This window comes from Rousettus aegyptiacus, unplaced genomic scaffold (genome assembly GCF_014176215.1).
Source record: "Rousettus aegyptiacus isolate mRouAeg1 unplaced genomic scaffold, mRouAeg1.p scaffold_m13_p_17, whole genome shotgun sequence".
Lineage (NCBI taxonomy): Eukaryota > Metazoa > Chordata > Mammalia > Chiroptera > Pteropodidae > Rousettus > Rousettus aegyptiacus.
The window spans coordinates 42,541,416-42,562,700 of NW_023416292.1; the positions used below are offsets into that span (position 1 = coordinate 42,541,416).

The window sequence follows — 21,285 nt, forward strand, 5'->3', positions numbered from 1 at the left end:
ATAGAGTAATGTAAAAATTACTTAACAGGGTGGTGTGGTAGTGACTTTACTGGATGATCAGAGAGGGTATCTCTAAGAGATGTATGAACTCATTGGATAATTTACTCGTCAAAATATACTTAGTTATATTTTACTCTAAGAGATTCCCCCAGGCCTATATCCATGAATGACCAGCCAATGCATTCAAAAATCCCCTTGTGCAGAAGAGTAGTACTTTGGCACCTGAATACATTAACATAAAAGTCTTGTTAGCTAGCTCTAGCTACTACAAAAATACCAAAAATTACAGAGTGCTCCCCATGCACCATCTCATAACTAAGCAAGATTTGTACATGCACAGGCACTAGAACTTATCAAAAAGAAGTTGAATTTTCTATTTTGTGGCAGCATATTTAACAAAATCATCATTGCATCTGTTAACTGGAAATGTAAGTTAAGCAGGGAATCAAAAATATATATATGCCTTAAAACTCATAATAGGCATAAAAATGCATATTCTTATGTGAGGCTTTTCTTGGCAAAGCAATATGAGTATAGAATCCTGATAGTTTGTGTTCTCATTCACTCATTTATTTGAATAACAATGACAACTACCTCATAATTCAACCTAGAGCCTCCCAGGAGTAAGAGAAAATGGTATCAGGAAACTCGAAACAACAAATTTAAGTTTTTCCTAATTTAGTCTGTCCTTTTACTATTAGGAAAAAGACAAGAAAAAACACCACAATACAGCTACTACCTAACACTGTACATGTAAGGAAGAAACAATAACCTTCCCTTCTCAAATGATTTTTAGAATATGATCCCCTCCAAAGGCAAAAGGCTGCTTAAATCTATTATTAAGAGAACAGAATTTATTATTTTGGATTTGTGTTGGGTAATTCCTAAATAGTTGCTGGTAAGCAGAAGTAAAACAGCTGAATAATATAGGAAGATGGGATATTTTTCTCAAAAAAGATAAATAACCAATTTTTTTTTGAGAAATATAGACAAGATGCTACTTTTCTTTTGCATCAATATTTAACATTCACTATAAGTTAACCAGCAGTGAAGACAATGTAGTAGAAAAAGGACTAAAACTCAGGGAGTATAACTCTATAGCCTGTGCTTTTAACCCAATGCACTACAGGAGAATCCCAAAGATGAGTTTCTTATTATATACAATGGCCAAGACAAAATCTGTCCTTTTCTTCCAAAAATCAAAACACTAACAAAATTTATACTCTCTTCACATGTTACCTGATACTTCTTCAGTTAGTTAATTGCTTCAGAGAGGGCAGTTACTAAATATTCACATTTTAGTGCTAAATATTTTTTAAAAATCTTCATTTTAAAAAATCATACTCTGAGAATGTGAAACTGGAAAATGAAGACTTCTTTAATCATACAACTAAGCCTACTTTCATATATGAGATGACCCCAGCCCTGGAAAAGAAAGAGGGCAGAAGAAAATGTATGGCCCTCAGCTTAGAAAGTATCTAGGCCATTTATTCCCCTATTGGAGAAGATTGGGTCTCTCTGGGTTACAGATCTATGATTCTTCGGTAGACAAAGTACAACAATTTGGAATTCTTTCCATGATCTTTTTCCTTCCAGTCTCCAAGTAAATGCAGAAACTTTTGGTTTGGGCATGTAAAAACAAAAATAATGATTTTTAAGAATTTATGCAACAACGGATGTAATCATGTTTTTGCTTATCCATATAAGGTGCATATGTATTGTAGAAATCTTTAATTATACCATTTTCTATATATTATTCAGCCTCTTAAAGCCTTTTGCGTAGGGAGGATGTTCTTCTACTCAAAAATTCTAAACATATAAAATGTAAAAACTGTTTATATTTGAATACTTCTCTTGCACAAGTTTATTGTAAAATCTGGCTGTAACTCTCTGCATTTCCAAGTAGTTGTAAAGCCTCGTTGCCATAAGTATCTAATGCACGAGCTAGAAAAATATGGAAGGCTAGACTAAATTAGAGGAAGTTTCTCTTAACTTCTACATGTAAGAGGACATATTAGACACAACAGGACATATTCTCTTGCTTTCTAACTCAATTCTAAAGTGAACTTCTTCAATCTTTACTCAGTCCCAGTCCATCTCTTTTCTCTTTGACTGACCTTGTTCTCTATAGCTTTAACCTATAGTTTTCACATCATCAGGTTTAACCAAGATCCAGGGTAATGTGTTAATAAATCCGTCTGTGGCCAAAGATCTGAGAGGCCTCTCACCCTTACCAAGTCTATCCTCACAGCAGCCCAACAACTCATCTCTAGTTGTCTTTCTCCCCTACTCATCGTCTACCTGCTTTGAACCCTCTGCTCATTCATCCCCCAAAATGGTTGGAGTTCCCCACGCTGTTTTGGTCTCAAAGTTTTTCCTACCTTTACTTGCTCATATAAGTTTAATCAGGCACTTGGGTTAGAAAAATCATCTCATTTAATTTGTTAATCTATTATTTTAGTCCCACTCATTCGCCAATATTCTAATTCTTTACTTTCAACTGCATGACCAATCTGAAGTGCAACATCTCAAAACTTAATACTTCATCTGTCCTGTGAAAACAAAATATAATACTCATTCGCCAAGTTTTCAGACTCAAGCATTTCTAAAAGCACTGGTTAACTTCCTTTCTCAAATATGATAGTGAGAGGCAAAGCAGTTTAATTCCAAGCAGTTTTACAATTCAGAGTAACACAAAATATCACAGAATCTGGCTTTAAAAATGAAAAAAAAAAAAAAAAAGAATTGGAGGTAAGAAAAACGAATGCTCATACTCTTTGCATTCCAATATTGGAAAATAGAAATTCCAAAGAGTTAACCAGAAACAGGTATATACAGATAGACTCTGTTTCTGTTACTCTGCTGGCAGATTAATTAATTAACTCCAACAGTCACCAACGTTTACTAGGTTTATTGTAAAATCTGGCTGTAACTCTCTGCATTTCCAAGTAGTTGCAAAGCCTAGTTGCCATAAGTATCTAATGCATGAGCTAGAAAAATATGGAAGGCTGGACTAAATTAGAGGAAGTTTCTCTTAACTTCTACATGTAAGAGGACATATTAGAACCCCCATAAACATTCAAACTGTAAAACTAAAATACTCTCAAAGCATAACATGAAATGACATATCAAAATTGTCTCAAAGCATAACAACATGAAATGACATATCAAAATTGTAAAAATTAAAATAAAAATCTCAAGAGTTCTGAGTAACATGTACCAGAATTTACAGAATTATTTCAGTTCTTTTACATAAGGCAAAACGTCACACTTTTAGCAATAATAAATCCTGCTACTACGAAATAACAATATGCAGTACTGGCAGAAATATGTATATCAAACTTCAAGGGATTTTCCATTTCCACAGCTCTAAAGAAATGACTCAAGAGACCGTATCTTACAATTGTCTTGCGTCCTTCCCACTGCCAAATGGTTACAAATTCCTTTCAATAAAATCCAATTCCAATACTAGATAGAGCAAGTTGTATTTTAATATGTTTTACTTTTATTTCTGTAGAACTTAATTTATTATAAAATAAGTCTTAATTTACTGATTTATTAGATATTTACCCAAGACAAAGTTTCTAATATTAATTTCTGACTTCCACAATTTTTTCATTGACATAAAAAATAGGCATAATGAAAAACTTCTAGATAGGGAAAGGCTATTCAGATAGATGCTGTTAGAAACAGAATTCTACAGTAAAGTCAATCAAAAGAAAAACACATCTGGGTAAAGCTGGAATATAAGAATGTAATCTGTACCTGCTAACCATAAAAGTGTTCTTGTAATAATGTCTGTAAAAGTCCCTTTTTGAGACATATGGGCAGCAGTGGTTTTCCAGGCAAGTAAAATCACTAGTTTTGAAAGATTTTTTATGCTCTTATAAGCAACAATATTCAAATTGGGGTCTGTTAGAACATAAACAGACATTTTCCTATATCAGAAAAAAAAAAATCTTAAAACTCAAAATGTTTCCTCTGAGCATAAAGGTAAAATAAATTGAATCTATGTAAATTTATTACATTAAAACAAAGCTTTAAGGAATTTTACTCTATCACTACAAAGATACTGGATTCATTCTTTGGTGATAAACTACATTATTACTCCTAAACATACATTTTATAAGTAATTTTACAAGTTTAACAGTAATGTATTAACCTTTATTTTCAATAAAAACAAATATCCTTTTCTTTTTTTTTTCTATCAAAACCCTTAATCCTTCTCCCAATCAGTCCACTTCCAAATAACTCAGATGTTCTAATTTCTTGATACATCTTTTCCTCCATATTCTGCTATGGGACCTCAAAATTCAGGACTTCAATGTCTCTATAGTTTTTAACTGTCCTCCCTATCCATTTTAGTAACCCCCTCCATCCCCTACAAAATACAAATGGAACAAAATACTTTCTAAAATGTAAATCTGGTAAAATCCAAGCTCCTTAGTATATTAAATCCCATATCCAGACACTGCCTATGAGGAATCACCTTTAGTCATTTCCTTCTGAGTATTTTACGATGGTTCCCAGAGATATTTAAACAAATTTTAAATTTGTTTTACTACTTTGTTGATTGATAAAGAACATGTCCATCACCCCAGAAAATCTCCTTGTACTTTCTTTCTGTTAATTCCCAACACCCATGGGCAAACACTGTAATGATTTCTATACTAAAAACTAATCATCTGCTCTTTATAGAAATGGAACCATATAATATATACTCTATTGTGTCTGGCTTCTTTTACTCTGTATAATGTTTATTCATATTCATTTATGTTGCATGTACTGTCATTCTTTTGTTATTACTAAGTAGTAATAACCTACTGTAAGACTATACCACAATGTATTGATGCGTTTTTTTGTTATTAATAACTTGCCTTAATTTTTAATTACAGTTGACATATATTAGTTTCAGGTGTACAATACAGTGATTAGATATTTATTACAATATTATTGACTATATTTCTTATGCTATACTATATGCCCTCATGAGTATTTTGTAACTGCTGTTTGTACTTCTTAATCCCTTCCCTTTGTCCACCCATCCCCCCAAATCCCCTCCCATCTGGCAACCTTCAAATGATTTCTGTTATCTATGAGTTTGTTTCCATTGTTTGTTCATTTATTTTGTTCTTTAGATTCCACATATAAGTGAAATTATATGGCATTTGTCTTTCTCTGACTTATTCCACTCAGAACGACACTCTCTATGTCCATCCATATTGTTGCAGATGGCAAGATTTCATTCTTTTTTATGACTGTTTCATTGTATGCGCGTGCGCGCGCACACACACACACACACACACACCTTTATCCAATCATCTTTTGATGGAAACTTAGCTTGTTTCCTTATCTTGGCTATTGCAAATAATGCAATGAACAAATGGTTGCATGTCTTTCTTAGTGTTTTAGATTTCTTTGAATAAATACCCAAAAGTGGAATTACTGGACCTTTCCCTTTTCCTTTTTCTTCCTTTTCCTTCCTTCCTTTTCTTTCTTGTTATAACCTTTGTTTTAAAGTTTATTTTGTCTGGTATAAGCATTGCCACTGTAGCTTTTTTCACGAAGTACCATATTTTCATGAAATATCTTTTTCATTCCTTTACTTTCAGTCTGTGTGTATCTTGATCTGAAGTGAGTCTCTTATAGATAGCACATGTAAGGATCTTATTTTCTTATCCATTCAGCCTTTGGAACATTTAAAGTAATATATAAAAAGTTGATATACATGAGTTATTGCCATTTTATTATTCACATTTTTTCTTCTTAAAGAAGTCTAACATTTCTTATAATACTGGTTTGATGAATTCCTTTAGCTGATGTCTGGGAAGCTCTTTATCTGTCCTTTGATTCCAAATAATAGCTTTGCTAGGTAAACTAATCTTGGTTGTAGGTACCTGCTTTTCATCACTTTGAATATTTTGTGCCAATCCCTTCTGACCTGCAAAGTTTCTGCTGAGAAAACAGCGGACGGTCTTATGGGAACTCCCTTGTAGGTTAACTGCTTTTCTCTTCCTACTTTTAAGATTCTCTTTTTGTCTTTAACCTTTGTTAATTTAATTATGACGTGTCTTAGTGTGGTGGTCCTCTACGGGTTTGCCTTATTTGGGACTCTCAGTGCTTCCTGGGCTTATATGTGTATTTCCTTTGTGAGGGTAGGGGAGTTTTCTGTATTTCTTTAAATAGGTTTTAAATTCTTATTCTGGTACCCCTATAATGTGAATGCTGGTACACTTGATGTTGTCCCAGAGGCCTCTTAAACTATCTTAATTTGTTTTGGATTCTTTTTTGTTGTTGCTATTCTGATTGTTTTCTGCTACTTTCCCAAATTGATTCAATCCTCTGCTTCCTCTAATATAATATTGATTCCCCCAAAATGTTTATTTCAGTTACTGTATTCTTCATTTCTGACTATTTCTTATTTTTTCTATCTCCATGTTTATTTCCTATCTCTTTGTTGAAGTTCTCACTGAGGTCATGAAGCATCCTTATAACCATTTTGTTTAGTTCTTTTTCTGAAGCTTTGGGACACGTTTCATTTGGGACATGTTTGTCTCATTTTGGCTGCCTCCCTGTGTTTGTTTCTACGTATTAGGTAAAGCTGCTATGTCACCCTGTCTTAGCAGAGTGGCCTTATGCAGTAGGTGTTCTGTGGGGCCATGTGGAGCACTCTCTGGTCATCTGAGCTGAGTGTTCCAGATGTGTCCCTTGTGTGGGCTGTTTGTGCCCTCCTGTTGTAGTTGAGCCTTGACCGCTCAACTTGGCACATCAGTAGGAGGGACTGACCTCAGGCTGATTTATTGTGAGGGCTTGCGTTGACTACAATGGAGATGCTGTTGAAGAGGGTCTGACCCTACAGAGCTGGGCTCTGGTACCCGCCCCCCCCCTCCAGTCTGCCATTTGGGTATGTCATTTGTAGAGGTGGTTGGGTGGTGCTCTGGTATGGTCTGAAGCTGGCCACCAGTGGGAAGCTGGTTCTGGGGTCTCCTGGTAGGGGTCTTGCCACACACCAAGTTCGGCCGCCACCTATGCCCTACTCAGGGTCACCAAGCATGAGCCACAAAGTGATGTGTAGATGGATGCCACCCATGCTGGGCTTCAAGGTACCTGGAATAAGCCAAGCCTTGAACTGAGGGCACGCCAAGGCCAGGTGTTGCTTGTTTGGATTTTGTGAACCTTTTGAGAAATTTTAGGAAAGTCCACAGCATGAGCCAAGACAGGACATTTTTAAGGAAAAGCCACTGGAAATAGCTTAGGTAGGGTGGGGTCTCAGGGATTCACCAAGGAATAGTGCCAGCTAGGATGCTGAAGATTCAGCTATGGCGCCCGCCTGCACATGCAGACTGGGTGAGGGGAGGGCTCGGTGAAGGAACAATGGTTCCTTCCAACACTTTTGTCTGGGAGAAGAATGACCCTCCAGCCCTCACCCTGTGGTCAGACAATTCAGTTCTTCCCTGTATGTCTCTGTTGTCTTCCCAGCTACTGCCCCAGTGCTGGAGCTCAGCAAGTGAGTTTGTCAGCAAATAAGTCCTTACACAGGTCCTTTATGAACGTTTGCAACTCCAGTAGTCCTCCATCTCACTCAGCCACAGTCTCTTGTTTTCAAGGCAGAAGCTGTGGGGACCTCTCTCCCCACCCCTAGAATACTGGTCAGAGGAGCTTAGTGTGGGGCTGAGACCCCTTGCTCCTCAGTAGGGGAGAGCTCTGCTGCTGAGGTATCCATAGTGATTTTAAACCACCACACATGGGTGTGGGACAAGCCCGTTTCACGCGTCCACATCTCCAACCAGTCTCCATGTGGATTCTTTCTGTATGTCCTTAGTTGCAGGACTTCTGTTCAGCTAGACTGCAGGTGATTCTCAATGATGGTTGTTCTGTAGTTTAGTTGTAATTCTGAGGTTTCATGAAGGGGGGTAAGCACCGTGTTTCCCTACTGCACCATCTAGACTGAAAATCCTGTATTGATACATTTTAATGTTAAAAGATATCTGCGTTTTTTCAAGTTTGGGACCATTATAAATAAAGATTTTATACATGTATTTGTACAAATCTTGTACTGCACATATGTTTTCACTGGATAAAAACCTAAACATAGAAGTATTGGGTTATATGGTAGGTTTATACTTAACTTTGTAAAAAACTACCCAACTGTTTTTGCAACTATTTTACACTCTTACCAGCAATGGAGAATGGTTCCAGTAACTCCACACCCTCATCAACATTTGGCACTGCCATCTGTTTTAATCCTAAATTCTAGTTGGTGTGAAGTGGTATTTCATTAACGGTTATTAACTTGTGTTTTCCTGATGACTAATCTATCTGTTCATTTGCTTATTAGCCATTCATATACCTTCTCTTGTCCATTTTTAAAAATTAGGTTGTTCATATTTACTGATATGGAAGCATTCTCACCTACTCTGGATATAATCCTTTGTCAGATATGTGTACTGACATGTAAATATTAATATATTCTCCCAGACTCTGCTTGCTTTATCATTATCTTTAATTAGACCTAACTAAATTAGATCTTTAATTTCTTTTTGCCATGTCTTATGGTTGTTGGTGTGGCTATCGTGGATATCTTGCATATTTCCTGTTAAATTTATTCCTGGATATTGTCTTTCTTATCTTTTTGTAGTGTATTTGAAATTTTTTCATTTTCCAACAATTTGCTCAGAATATCAGGAAAGATTTTACTTTTGTATACTAAACTTGTATCCTGCAACTATTCTAAATTCGTTCATTAGTACTACCAAAAGTTTTGTAGATTCCTTTCAGTATTTCATTTTAAAATTCATGTTCACTGTTCCCAGCCAAGTCAAAGCTGATGGAGTTCATCACCACCAAACTAGTATTACAGAAATGTTAAAAGGACTTTTTTCAGAAAAACAAAATGTATAAATAAAAAAATATCACGAAGAAAAAAATTCTCAAAGGCAAACAAATAATAAAGGCAGTGAACCAACACTAGAGCTAGTACAAAGGTTAAAAGGCAAAAGTAGAAAGATCATGTGTAATTACAACAGCAAATTAAGATACATACACACACAAAGTAAAAATTAATGACAAAACATATGCATGGTGGCAAAGTAAAAATGATAGTGATTTTAGAATATGTTCAAACTTAGGTGACAATTTAAAATAGACTGCTTTGTATATATGAAGCACATGGTAACCACAAACCAAAACTCTACAAAAGAGATACAAGAAATAAAGAGACAGGAATCTACACAACACTACAGAAAACCATCAACATACAAGAGAACACAGCAAAAAAATAAGAGAACTACAAAAACAATCAGAAAACAATGAAATGGCAATAACTACATACCTATCAATAATTACTTTAAATGTAAATGGATTAGAATGCTCCAATCAAAAGACAAATGGATAAAGAAGATGTGGTACATATATATGATGGAATATTACTTGGCCATCAAAAAAAGAATGAAATCTTGCCATTTCTGACAACATGAATGAACCTGGAGGGTATTATGCTAACCTAAATCTAAAAGGCAAAATAAATGAACAAACAAAAGAGAAACAAACTCATAGATACAGAGAACAAACTTATGGTTGCCAGATGGGAGGTGGGTTTGGGGACTGGGTAAAAAAGGTGTAGGGATTAAGAAGTACACATTGGCACATGGATGTTAAGTACAGCTTAAGGAATATAGTCAATAACAGTGCAATTACTACATATGGTGTTAAGTGGGTGAAAGATTTACCAGAGGAACCACTGTGTAAGTTTAATATAAACATCTAGCCACACTACATTGCACAAACTGAAACTAATGTAATACTGTCAACTGTAATTGAAAATTTTTTAATTTTAACAATCATGTTGACTGTGAATAAGACAGTTTTACTTCTTCCTTTCAAATCTTTATACTTATTTTTTACTTGCTTTAATATAAGCAAAATGCTAGAAAAATTATGAAAACAGACATCCTTACTTCATTCCTAATAAGAAAAGATTCAGTGTTCCACCATCAAAAATGGAATTTGTTAGGCTCTTAGTAGATGCCCCTTATCTACCTTGTGCAATTTTCCCTTCTCTTGCTAGTTTTCTGATTTTCATCTGTATTTTTCTCAAATGCTTTTTCAGTGTCTACTGACATAATGGGTTTGTTCTCTTCCCTGTATTCTATCATCATGATAAATAACATTGAGTTCATTTTTGAAGGTTAACCATTACAATCCTGGGGTAAGCCTCCATTATTCACCATAAATTATAATTTTATATACTCTTGGATGTGATTTGTTAACATTTGTTAAGGATATCTACACTTATGTTAATAAAAAATATTAGTCTGAAACCTTAATTTTTTATGTTAGGTATTGTCAATTACAGTAGCTTCATAAAGTGGGTTAGGGAGTATCACCACTTCTGTTTTCTCAAAAAGTATACTGAAAATGGCAATTATTTCTTAATTTGAAGTTTCAAAAACTTCAACAGTGAAACCACCTATGCCTGGAATAATCTCTGTGGAAATAATTTTTATTGAAAATTCAATTTTTATAATAGATATAGAGCTAATATGTATCTATTATAGAATGACAGATTGTCAGTTTTGGTCAATTAGATTTATAAAGGAATTTGTCTATATCAACTAATTTGTTGAATTTCTCACCATTACTGTTGTTTATAATATTGCCTTAATTTCTTATTACACTGTGTAATATCTATAGAAATAACTCCATTTTCATTCCCAAAATTGGTAATTTATGTTTTCTTTCTCTTTTAGACCTTTCATTTTCTAATATAGGTATTTCTTAATATAGGCAGATAATTAATATAGGTATAGACCTATTTTCTCCTTATGCACTTCCTGAGCTGCACGCAACAAATTTTGATATATGGTTTCACTTTTATTCAGTCAGAAATATGCCTTTACATCTTCTTTGAGTCAAGTGTTGTTCAGAACTGGGTAGTTCCAATTTCTAAATATCTGGCAATTTCCTAGATTTCTTACTCTTTTGAATTCCTATTAAATTCTACTACAATCAGATACTGTATAATCTTTCAATTATCTGAAACTTATTGAAAATTACTTTATGTCTATCATGGTGAAGATGTACATTTGAAGTTATTCTATGTGGACAGAAAAAGTTAATTTGGGAGGACAATTTCAGCTTTACATAACTATATTAGGTACGTACTTCATTTTCATTTTTACTTAACTGTCAGAGCTGTGTATGTGTGCGTGCAAGTATACATACAGGCATGCCTCAAGATAATGTAGGTTCGGCCCAGACCACCACAATAAAGCGAGTATCACAATAAAACAAGTTATCACAATAAGGTGAGTCATAATCTTTTTCCTGATGGAGGGTCTTGCCTTCAGTTAGTAAAAAAGGCAACATCTGTAAAGTGCAATAACACAGTGTGCAATAACATGAGTCTACCTATAGACACAAGCAATAGCTACCTGAAGGAAATCAATACGCTTCCAGTCTTTTACAATCCTTTTGCTATCAAACACATTTAATTCCTCAAGCAAGTAATTTAGGCAAGATTTTAGGAAAAAAAAAAAAAAAAAACTTCGGTTTGCAGGTTAAAAATGTAAAATATAGGGTTATAAGGCAAGTAAAGGAAATCAATTCAAAGAATTAATATATTGTTACAGCAAAGAAAAAGGGTTGAAAGCATGCAATAAAGATAACTATGTAGTCTATGAAGTTGAATCTTTTGGTTTTAATTTGCAGTTTGGGTTTTCAGGTTTGTGAAAACAGAATTAGAAATGTTTTATGACATGCAAACACTAAAACTAAAATCAGAAATACAAAAAAGGTGAGAGTGAGGGGACTTATAACATGAAAAGGCTGTATTTTTGTGGTTTAAAAAAAAGCAATCAGACCTAGTTAGTTGCCCATGGAAGTCACCATCTACAGGTTTTTTTCACTTGACACATATATAGTCTAGTAAGGTTTTTCTCTAAAATGTTTCAACAGAAAGCATTAAAAAAAAAAAAAAAAGCTATTCTGGCAAAACAATAAATTTTAGTTTTAATATTCTGCCCCATAAAATAGCAAATATGAAACTGTTAAAAAGGTTAACACTTACCTGTAACCACCATGCTGCTCATATTAGAGTTTGGACTACTGAGAACACTACCCGAGAGTAGTTCGTCAGACCCTCTCTATAAAAACAAAAACAAATTAACATAAGACATCTTTAATTTAAAAATACTAATTTGAAAATCTGTCACCTATAACTTTTCAAATAATCACTGAAAAACAAAAATGTCAGGCATAATACTATTGGGAATAGTTAAAAATTGTAATCCCTAAAATAAAAACATTAGTACCAATCTCACTTCCCTTTCCACAAAGCCAAGAGTTTCTTTCTTCCTTTCACCCAAGTACAAAAGACAATAAACAGGAAAAATGACTAGGTTCCATAATCAAAAAGCTTTGGAGAACTACATCAATTTTTATGAACGGCCTAATGCCACAGCAAACTGGACTTTCTCACAAACATCCTGTGACTCTTCCAACCCTTTATTCATCTAGATAACTCAAGTCTTCAGAAAATGAGAACTTTGTACTGGTAACTTGGATAACTCATCTTCATCGTCATCATTAAAATAAATTAAGTAGACAACTCAGTGGCTAGAATGCTGAAAACAAAGGTAAATCTATGTAATGAGAATTCTTTTCTGCCAATATAGTGACTGAATCATGTCTTTAAATCCTTTAGAGAAAATTTTATAAATTCATGTTCTCAGAATTGCGCAGCTGTTCAAACAAGCCAGTGTTGTTTCAGCTATTTTAAAAATGTTTATATATACAAAAATAAGTAGTTAACATAAAAAGTTAAATGTGTTTTGCCTATTTTAAGTAGGCTTTTTTTTTTACATATATGAGTACTAATATTTAAAATAGCTAAATTGATACGAGCTGATTCATACAACCAAAAGTACAAAGAAGTTGAATGCGACCAACCATCAAAAGGAAAAAATGTAGAGAAAATAATTTATCAAAGCATTTCGGAAAGTCCAAAACAATCCATATTAACCAAAAACTTTATGCTAACTTGTGTTTAAACACATAATACCAAATATCAAAATGGTAAACAAATATTCATAAATCATTTCCCTTTTTATAAGCTTTCTACTTATCAAATGATCAGAGCAATACACACGTAAAAAAAATTAAAACACAGTACCAAGCCACATTAATACCACATATGCATCATGTCTAATTTCTCATCAAGGTATGGAAGATTCAGCATGCCATTGTTTTACACGGACATGATGAACAGAATTAGACACTGAATTTCTCTAAGTATGGTCCCTAGACCAGCATTAGACCTTGTTAGTTAACAATCCATGTTCAGATCTAACCCAGACCTACTGAATAAAAAACTAAGGGTAGGATCCGGATTGTAGTTTAGCCTCAGGTACTTCTGATACATGCTAAAGTTTAAGAACCAATGAAATATATATACTCTGTTGGTCCACTATCAACAACAGTTTCCTAGTTTTTTCTTTTATTAAAAACAACAGTTCTAGGTTTACAATAAAATTGAAAGGAACAGATTTCCCATAAACCACATACCCCCCCCCCCCACATACCATAGCCTCTCCCACAATCAACACCCACCCCTAGAGTTGGTATATTTATTATGAAGATGAACCTTCACTCACACTTCATAATCACCCAAAGCTCACAGTCTACCTAAGGGTTCACTCTTCATGGACATTCAATAGTTTGGACAAATGTACAATGAGTCCACCACTACAATACACAGAATTTTTCCCTGCCCTAAAAATCCTCTGTGCTCTGCCTATACATTCCCCCCTACCCAAACCCCTGACAACCATTAATCTTTTTATTCTCAGTAGTTCTGCCTTTTCCAGAATGCTGCTTAGTTGGAATCATACAATATTGACTCAGATTGGCTTCTTTTATTTAGTAATATGCATTTAAGGTTCCCTATGCCTTTGTGGCTTAATGGTTCATTTTGTTTTAAGGCTGAAAAATATTCCATTGCCTGGATGTACCATAGTATTTTTCCATTTACCTACTAAAGGACATCTTGATTCCTTCCAAGTTTTTGCCAATTATGAAAAAAGCTGCTAACAAATATCCGTGTGCAGGGTTTGTGTGTACGTAAGTTTTCAAATGATGAATCGTATCATAAGTTTGTTTAGTTTTCTAAGAACTAAAACTGTTTTCTGAAGGTGCTATACAATTTTGCATTCTCAACAATAATGTATGAGAGAGTTCCTGCTGCTCCACATACTCACCAGTATTTATGGGGACCACTGTTCCAGGTTTTGGCTATTCTGATAGGTGGGTGGTGGTATCACACAGTTTAATCTGCATTTCCTTGATAACATATGATATGGAGCATCTTTACTATGTTTATTTACCATTTGTGTATCTTTTTTGGCGAGGTTCCTGGTGCCTTTGGCCTATTTTTACATATGGTTTACTTCCTATCCATGAATGTGGACTATCTATCTCTTTATTTGATTCTTTGGTTTCATTCATCAGAGTTGTTTTCTTCATGTGGATTTTGTAACTATTTTGTTACATTTATACCTAAGGCTTTCAATACTTTTGGTTTAATGTAAATAGTATTGTTTTTAAGTTTAAATTGAACTGTCCGTTGCTGGCACACATGAAAGCAACAGACCTTTGTATATTAGCCTTGTATCCTGAAACCTTGCTTCTTAGTTCCATATTTTGTGTCACTTGTGTCAGACTTTCTACAGTCTCTCATGTCATCTGTGAATGTTTCATACCTTCCTTCTCAATCTGCACACCCACTATTTCCTTTTCTTCCCTTAATGCATTAGCGAGGACTTCCAGGAGGATGTTGAAAATTAGTGGAGAGAGGGGACATCTTTGCCTTCGTACCTGACCTTAGTGAAAAAGCACTGAGTTTCTCAACATTAAGTATGATTCCAGTTGTAGTTTTTTTTCTAGATGATCTTTATCAAATTGAGGAAATTCCCTTCTATTCCTAGTTTCGTAAGTTTTTAATCATATCAAATGCTTTTTCTCCATCTAGTGATATAATTACATGATTTTTCATTTGTAGTCTATTGGTGTGATGGATTAACCTAGTTTTGTTTTTATGAGAAATGTAACATAAAGAAACCTGAGAAAGGGCTCTATAGTTCGGCTTCCACCTAACTATGGAACTGGTAAAGTACTTATTATCTAAGTGTTAATTTCCTCATTTATTATGTAGGTATAAAATTTACATGACAGTCCTTGGGATTAAATATGATAATGAAGGCATCCCTCAGAGACATTGTAGGTTTGGTTCCAAACCACCATAATACAAGAGTTATGGTCATAAGTCACACAAAATTTTTTGGTTTCCCAGGGCACATAAAAGTTATGTTTACACTATATTGTAGTCTATTAAGTGTGCAATAGCATTGTCTTAAACAAACAATGTACATACCCTAACTTTAAAATATTTTATTACTAAGAATGCTAACCATCATCAGAGCCTTCAGCAAGTCAATCTTATCACTGGTGGAGGGTCTTGCCTCAATGTTAATGGCTGCTGATGGATCAGGTGGCTGCTGAAGCCTGGGTCAGCCGTGGCAATTTCTTAAATAGTCTGCCACATCGATCGACTCCTCTTTTTACTTTAACACTTAGAGGCACTGTAATGCTATTAATCTGCCTAATTTCAATATTGTAGTGTCTCAAGGAATAAGGAGGCCAGAGGAGAGGAAGAGAGATGGAGAATATCTAGTTGGTACAGCAGAACACATTTACCAATTAAGCTGTCATCTTATATGGGCACGGTTCATAGTTCCCCAAAACAATTACAATAGTAACATCAAAAATCACTGATGACAGCTCACCATAACAAGTACAATAACTGAAAAGTTTGAAACACTGTGAGAAATACCAAAATCTGGCACAGAGACAAGTGAACAAATGCCATTGGAGAAATAGTGCAACAAGACTCACGCAACGCAGGGTGCTACAAACCTTCAATTTTTAATAAACAGAATATCTGCAAAGCTCAATAAAGTGCGGTATGGTTATACACGGGTTGTGATTACTAGGCAAAGTGGCTGGTTCACATCGGTAGTGTTCACTATAATATTCCCAGTGTAAACCAAGCATAGAATCCACCCATAATTGTTGACTAAGTGAATGAATGCTGATTAACACTAATTGCCTTAGTTCTCAAAAAAAAAAAAAAAAACAATAAAAACACTGACTCCTCTAGATTTCAATAGTCTATCTGACCTCTTTTCAAATATATTACCAGTTCATTCTTTAGATATGTGCTTAATGTGAATCAAAATCCTTCCACCCTAATGTATTCATAAGTATTTCTGAAGATGAGGGGTGGGGAATCTAAGGTCTAGTGAAATATAAAAGAAAACATGTACTTCTGATGAGTAGCATGCAGGACACTTCCTTCCTGCAGCCATGTTTAGGAATGGAAAAGTTTTGCTAATTCTTTTGTTAATTTTGTATCTGAGTTCTCCTCACCGCCCCCCAATGATTTCACACCTGCTAAGAGCAGGGTTAACAACATTCATAACTGAGTTAGAAAAATACCAAATTATTTACAAATCTAAGGTATTTTCACAAAAAATATTGAATGTTTTTACAAATGTACACATTTTTTTAAATAAAAAAGCAACTGTTTGTTTGCCTTTCTGTTGAGTAACAAGCTTATCACTATTATGCCTAGAATTACTGATTCTGCAGTACTGATAATTGTTAACATTCCCGTGTCAACTGATAGAATTATTTTATTTAAAATACCTCGACATAGTTGCCCACCCTGGAATAGGTATAAAATCAAATGACAACTCAATGGTATAGTGATTAACAGCTGTTCTAAAATAGTGGTTGCTGAAACAAATTAAATTATAGGCACTTAAACGTGGAATCACAATCTCCACTAAGTATGTATATTCTATTTAATTCATGTAAGAGAAATGTCAATTGATCTTAGATTCAATTAAGAAAAGAAATTAAGCGCTAAGATGGGCACTAATTTCCCTGGTTAAATCTAACCACAGAAACTTTGTAATAACAATGTAATAACATTGTTATTGTACTAACAATGACCACTTCATGAGAAACTAGTATCCCACAAAAACAATTAGGAAACTGCTAATATAGAAAGATGCAATCTATATGTCAATCACATAAGTACTTTTCTTTAAAAAATGCTAAGTACAAAAATGCAATTTAAATGACACTTGGCATTTGACATTCCAGTGATAAAAATGTCCTATTTTTTTGTACTCACTAATGTGGTAAACAGAATTAAATATTTAATAACAGGATATTTAATTCTGTTTACCACATTAGTCCAATACAACTATCATCTATCACTCCCAGGGGAAAGAGCTGCTGAAGCTACCAGGAAGGCAAGCAAGAACTGAAGGCTGAGGCTGATAAGAGTCCCTTGGGCTCTGCCAGGATTCACAACTGTGAGCTAGCTACCCAAAGATTCTCTCTTCTAGAGGGAACCATGACAGAAAGACATGCAGCAAGAATACAAATAACAAGATCCTGAGCAAAACTAGGTTCTCAGAAAGGAAAGTACTCACTTCTGTGAGTATTTCCTTCCAGTTTCTTTGAACACAGAGGTGCTACCAAGGAGCTGAAGAGGTGAACCAAGTGCTACCTACCTAGTCAAAGTTGTGAATGCACTACTCAGAAACCAATAAAAATACAGAATATAGATAACAATGATACACTGACAAGGATCATTAAAACCAGAAGTTCATTTTTGTAAACAAGACAACAAAACAAACACACTTTACGTGAGAATAATCAAGGAAAAATAAAGATAGCACTGTTATACATCATCAAACTACACAGACAAAAACAAAAGCTTAGAGAATAATGAACCAACAAGATAAAAGAATCTTGGCCCAGTAAAAAACCTCATGGAGCAGATTGATACCATTTTCTTACACCAGCGGGACAATTTGCTTAGAAGAAATAAACTTCTAGTCTATTTATGCCACTATGTTCTGCCTAAAATAGATAGATAGATAGATAGATAGATAGATAGATAGATAGATAGATAGATGGATGGATGGATGGATGGATGGATGGATGGATGGATGGATGATAGATAAAGATAGATAAGAAAGGAAGGAAGGAAGGAAGGAAGGAAGGAAGGAAGGAAGGAAGGAAGGAAGGAAGGAAGGAAGGAAAAAAATGGAACTGCAAATTTTAATTGAATTTGGTTATCTGTTAAGAAAAAAAAATAAAACTGAATCTCTACCTAATACAATACACAAAAACTAATTCTCTCATGTCTTACAAATGTAATAGGTAAAGCTTTAAACAGTTTTTTTAAAAAATGTCTGTATGACTTGTGTATGTAAGAACTTTTCAATTAAAACACAAGAAGCCTAACCATAAAAGAAAGTATCGATAAACTCTACTACAAAGTAGCCACAAAATCTCTATGGGAAAAATACTGTATCCCAACAATAGATGAGAACTTAAAATCCTTTATTAGGCATTGATTTCCAACAATTAACGTGAAAAACACCAGAAGAATAAGGGGAAAATTTAAATGGGTAGGTAAAAAAATGAGAACACAGTATTTTAACTAGGATGGCAAAGGGAATTTGTGGCCATATTAAAAACCTACAAGTTAAAATTAACTTTTATTCATCAAAAGAGAGCATAAAGAAGTGACAAAGCAAACTACAACTAAGAGGTGATATTAGCAACACAACCAACAGACAATTGTTAACTATATTACATAAAAATCTATAAAATCAGTTTAATTCAAATTTTTATTATGCAATGATATTAATACACATTTCATAGAATTTCACAGAACACTAAATGTGTTACAGAGGAAAAAAGATGTAACACTTCATTAATAATTAAAGAAACAGAACTAAAACACTACACGCCAGATTGACAAAAATTAAGAATTTACTTAACTAAGTGTTGATGAGTATTTCAAAAGCAAAAACTCTTGTGTACCATCGGTGAGAACATAAATTAAAACAAAATGTTAGACAATAATCTAGTATTACCTAGTAAAATCTAACATACTCTTCTTAGATATATACTCTCCAAAACTCGTGCATACGTGCACCAAAAATAAGTACAAAAATAATCAAGATATCACTGCTCTTGAAGTCAAAAATTTTAAATGACCCAGCTATCCAACAAAATGAAGATAATTCAGGGTATTTTTTACAGAAGACTACTCCACAGCAATGAGTATTATACAACTACATACAAAAACATGGCTAATTATTTAAAATATTATTATTAAATTAAAACAGAAGTTACAGGAAACATTATATGGACATATTTTCATAAAATAAAAAAACAAACACAGAGAATAGTATTTCTGTCGTATACATGACAAAAATCATATATGAAAAAACAAAACCTTCTCTTACCCACAAAAGGGTAAGAGAAGGATAAAAAGATACATATAAACACATATAACAGTATTGGTAACATTCAATATTAATTAATTTCAAATATAAATTTTAAAAAGTCAATCCAAAAAGATAGAAAATATAAAAGTTCCCTGTGGTCCAAAATTAATTATCCTTAAATTTCATACAATTCCTCCAAAATTTTACATATATTTGTTTTTTAATATTTGCTTAAAAAGAACATCTACAAAATATTCTTGCTAAAAACTAAACCTGAATCTGATCAAGCCTCATCTAACTGCAAATTTACAGGAAATACAGAGGATATAAAGGACATTTGGAAGACAACCTAGAGGTATAATCAGCAAAATCAAGTAAGTACAATTTCTGAATATTGAAAAACTAGATGACCCAATTTCTCTAACAAAGAAAATCAAGAAAGGGAAGAGGAAATGTAAACTGATTTATAGATAAAGAGACTTCAAAGACATCAACCAAATTAACATGTTGCCTTTCCTTGGTTCCTGATTCAGAAGGAAAAAAAAAGGTAAAAGACATTTTTGAGGCAACAACAAAATTTTGACTACTGTTTGGGGATTAGATGACATTAAAAAATTATTTTAAATTTTATTAGGTATGATAATGATATCAATGTCATCTTCAAGAGACTATATCTTTTATGAAAATACACACTGAAGTATTTGAGAATATGATCTCTGAAAGCTCCTTTAATATTCTCCATTCATAAGAAAAAAAAAGTGTAGAGGTGGCCCTTGAATAATCAGAGGTTGGGGAACTGACCCATTTGTGCAGCCAAAATTCTACATATAACTTTTGACTCCTCAAAAATGTTAAGTCACTTGGTATCTAGGGATTTGTTCTAGGACCATCACTTGTGGATGCTCAGTTTCCCTATATAAAATGGTGCAGGTTGATGCATATAGTCAGCCCTCTGCATCTGCAGACTCCTAACCATGGATCAAAAACGGTACAAGTAGTTACTGAAAAATCTTCACGTGTAAGTGAACTTGCACAGTTCAAACCGTGTTAAGAGTTAACTATATTATTAAACTATTCACACACTTTCATTTATTTTCAAAGTTGTATAATAAAGTTTTAAAAATGAAAAAGATATAGATTAAAAAATTGTAAGACACAAATATTGTTAAAACAGCCATACTACTCAAAGAAATCTATAGTCAATGTAAACCCTATCAAAATTCCAGTGTCATTTTTCATAGAGCTAGAACAAACAATCCTAAAATTTGTATGGGATCACAAAGGACTCCAAAGAGCCAAAGTAATCTTGAGAACAAAACTGGAGGCAGCACATTTCCTAATTTCACACTGTATTACAAAACTACAGTAACTCAAACAGTATGGCACTGGCATAAAAACAGACACACAGATCCATGGAACAGAATAGAATTCAAAAATAAACCCATTCATATATGGTCAATTAATTTACAAAACAGAGGAAGAAAGAAAATACAATGGAGAAAGGTAGTAACTTCAAAAAATGGTGCTGGGAAAACTAAACACGTGTAGAAGAATGAAACTAGACCACTATTTTACACCACATACCAAAGTCAACTCAAAATGAATTAAAGACTTAAATTTAAGCCATGAATCCATAAAACTTCTATAAAAAAAAAAGCAGGTGCTAAGCTTCTTGGCACTGATTCTTTGGATCTGACCTCAAAAGCAAAGGCAACAAAAGCAAATATAAACAATAAGAACTATATCAAACTAAAAAGCTTCTGTATGGTAAAGGAAACCATCAACAAGATGGCAACCTAAGAAACAGAAGAAAATACTTGCAAATCATATATTTGATAGGAGATTAAAACCAAAAACATATAAAAAACTCACACAACTCGGAAAAAAAAATAAACAATGCAGCTTTAAAATA

The 21,285-nt window shown here is 33.8% G+C and overlaps 1 protein-coding gene across 5 annotated transcripts in view; it reads right to left on the reverse strand.

Annotated features, from left to right (window-relative positions):
* Positions 1–21,285, reverse strand: part of PTBP2 (polypyrimidine tract binding protein 2) — a 73,123-nt gene that overhangs the window by 34,852 nt on the left and 16,986 nt on the right. For all 5 annotated transcript variants that reach the window (XM_036235161.1, XM_036235159.1, XM_036235158.1 and 2 more), the window contains exon 3: positions 12,068–12,143. In XM_036235161.1, coding sequence (XP_036091054.1) covers positions 12,068–12,143 — 76 coding nt within the window. The remainder of the gene's footprint in view (positions 1–12,067; positions 12,144–21,285) is intronic.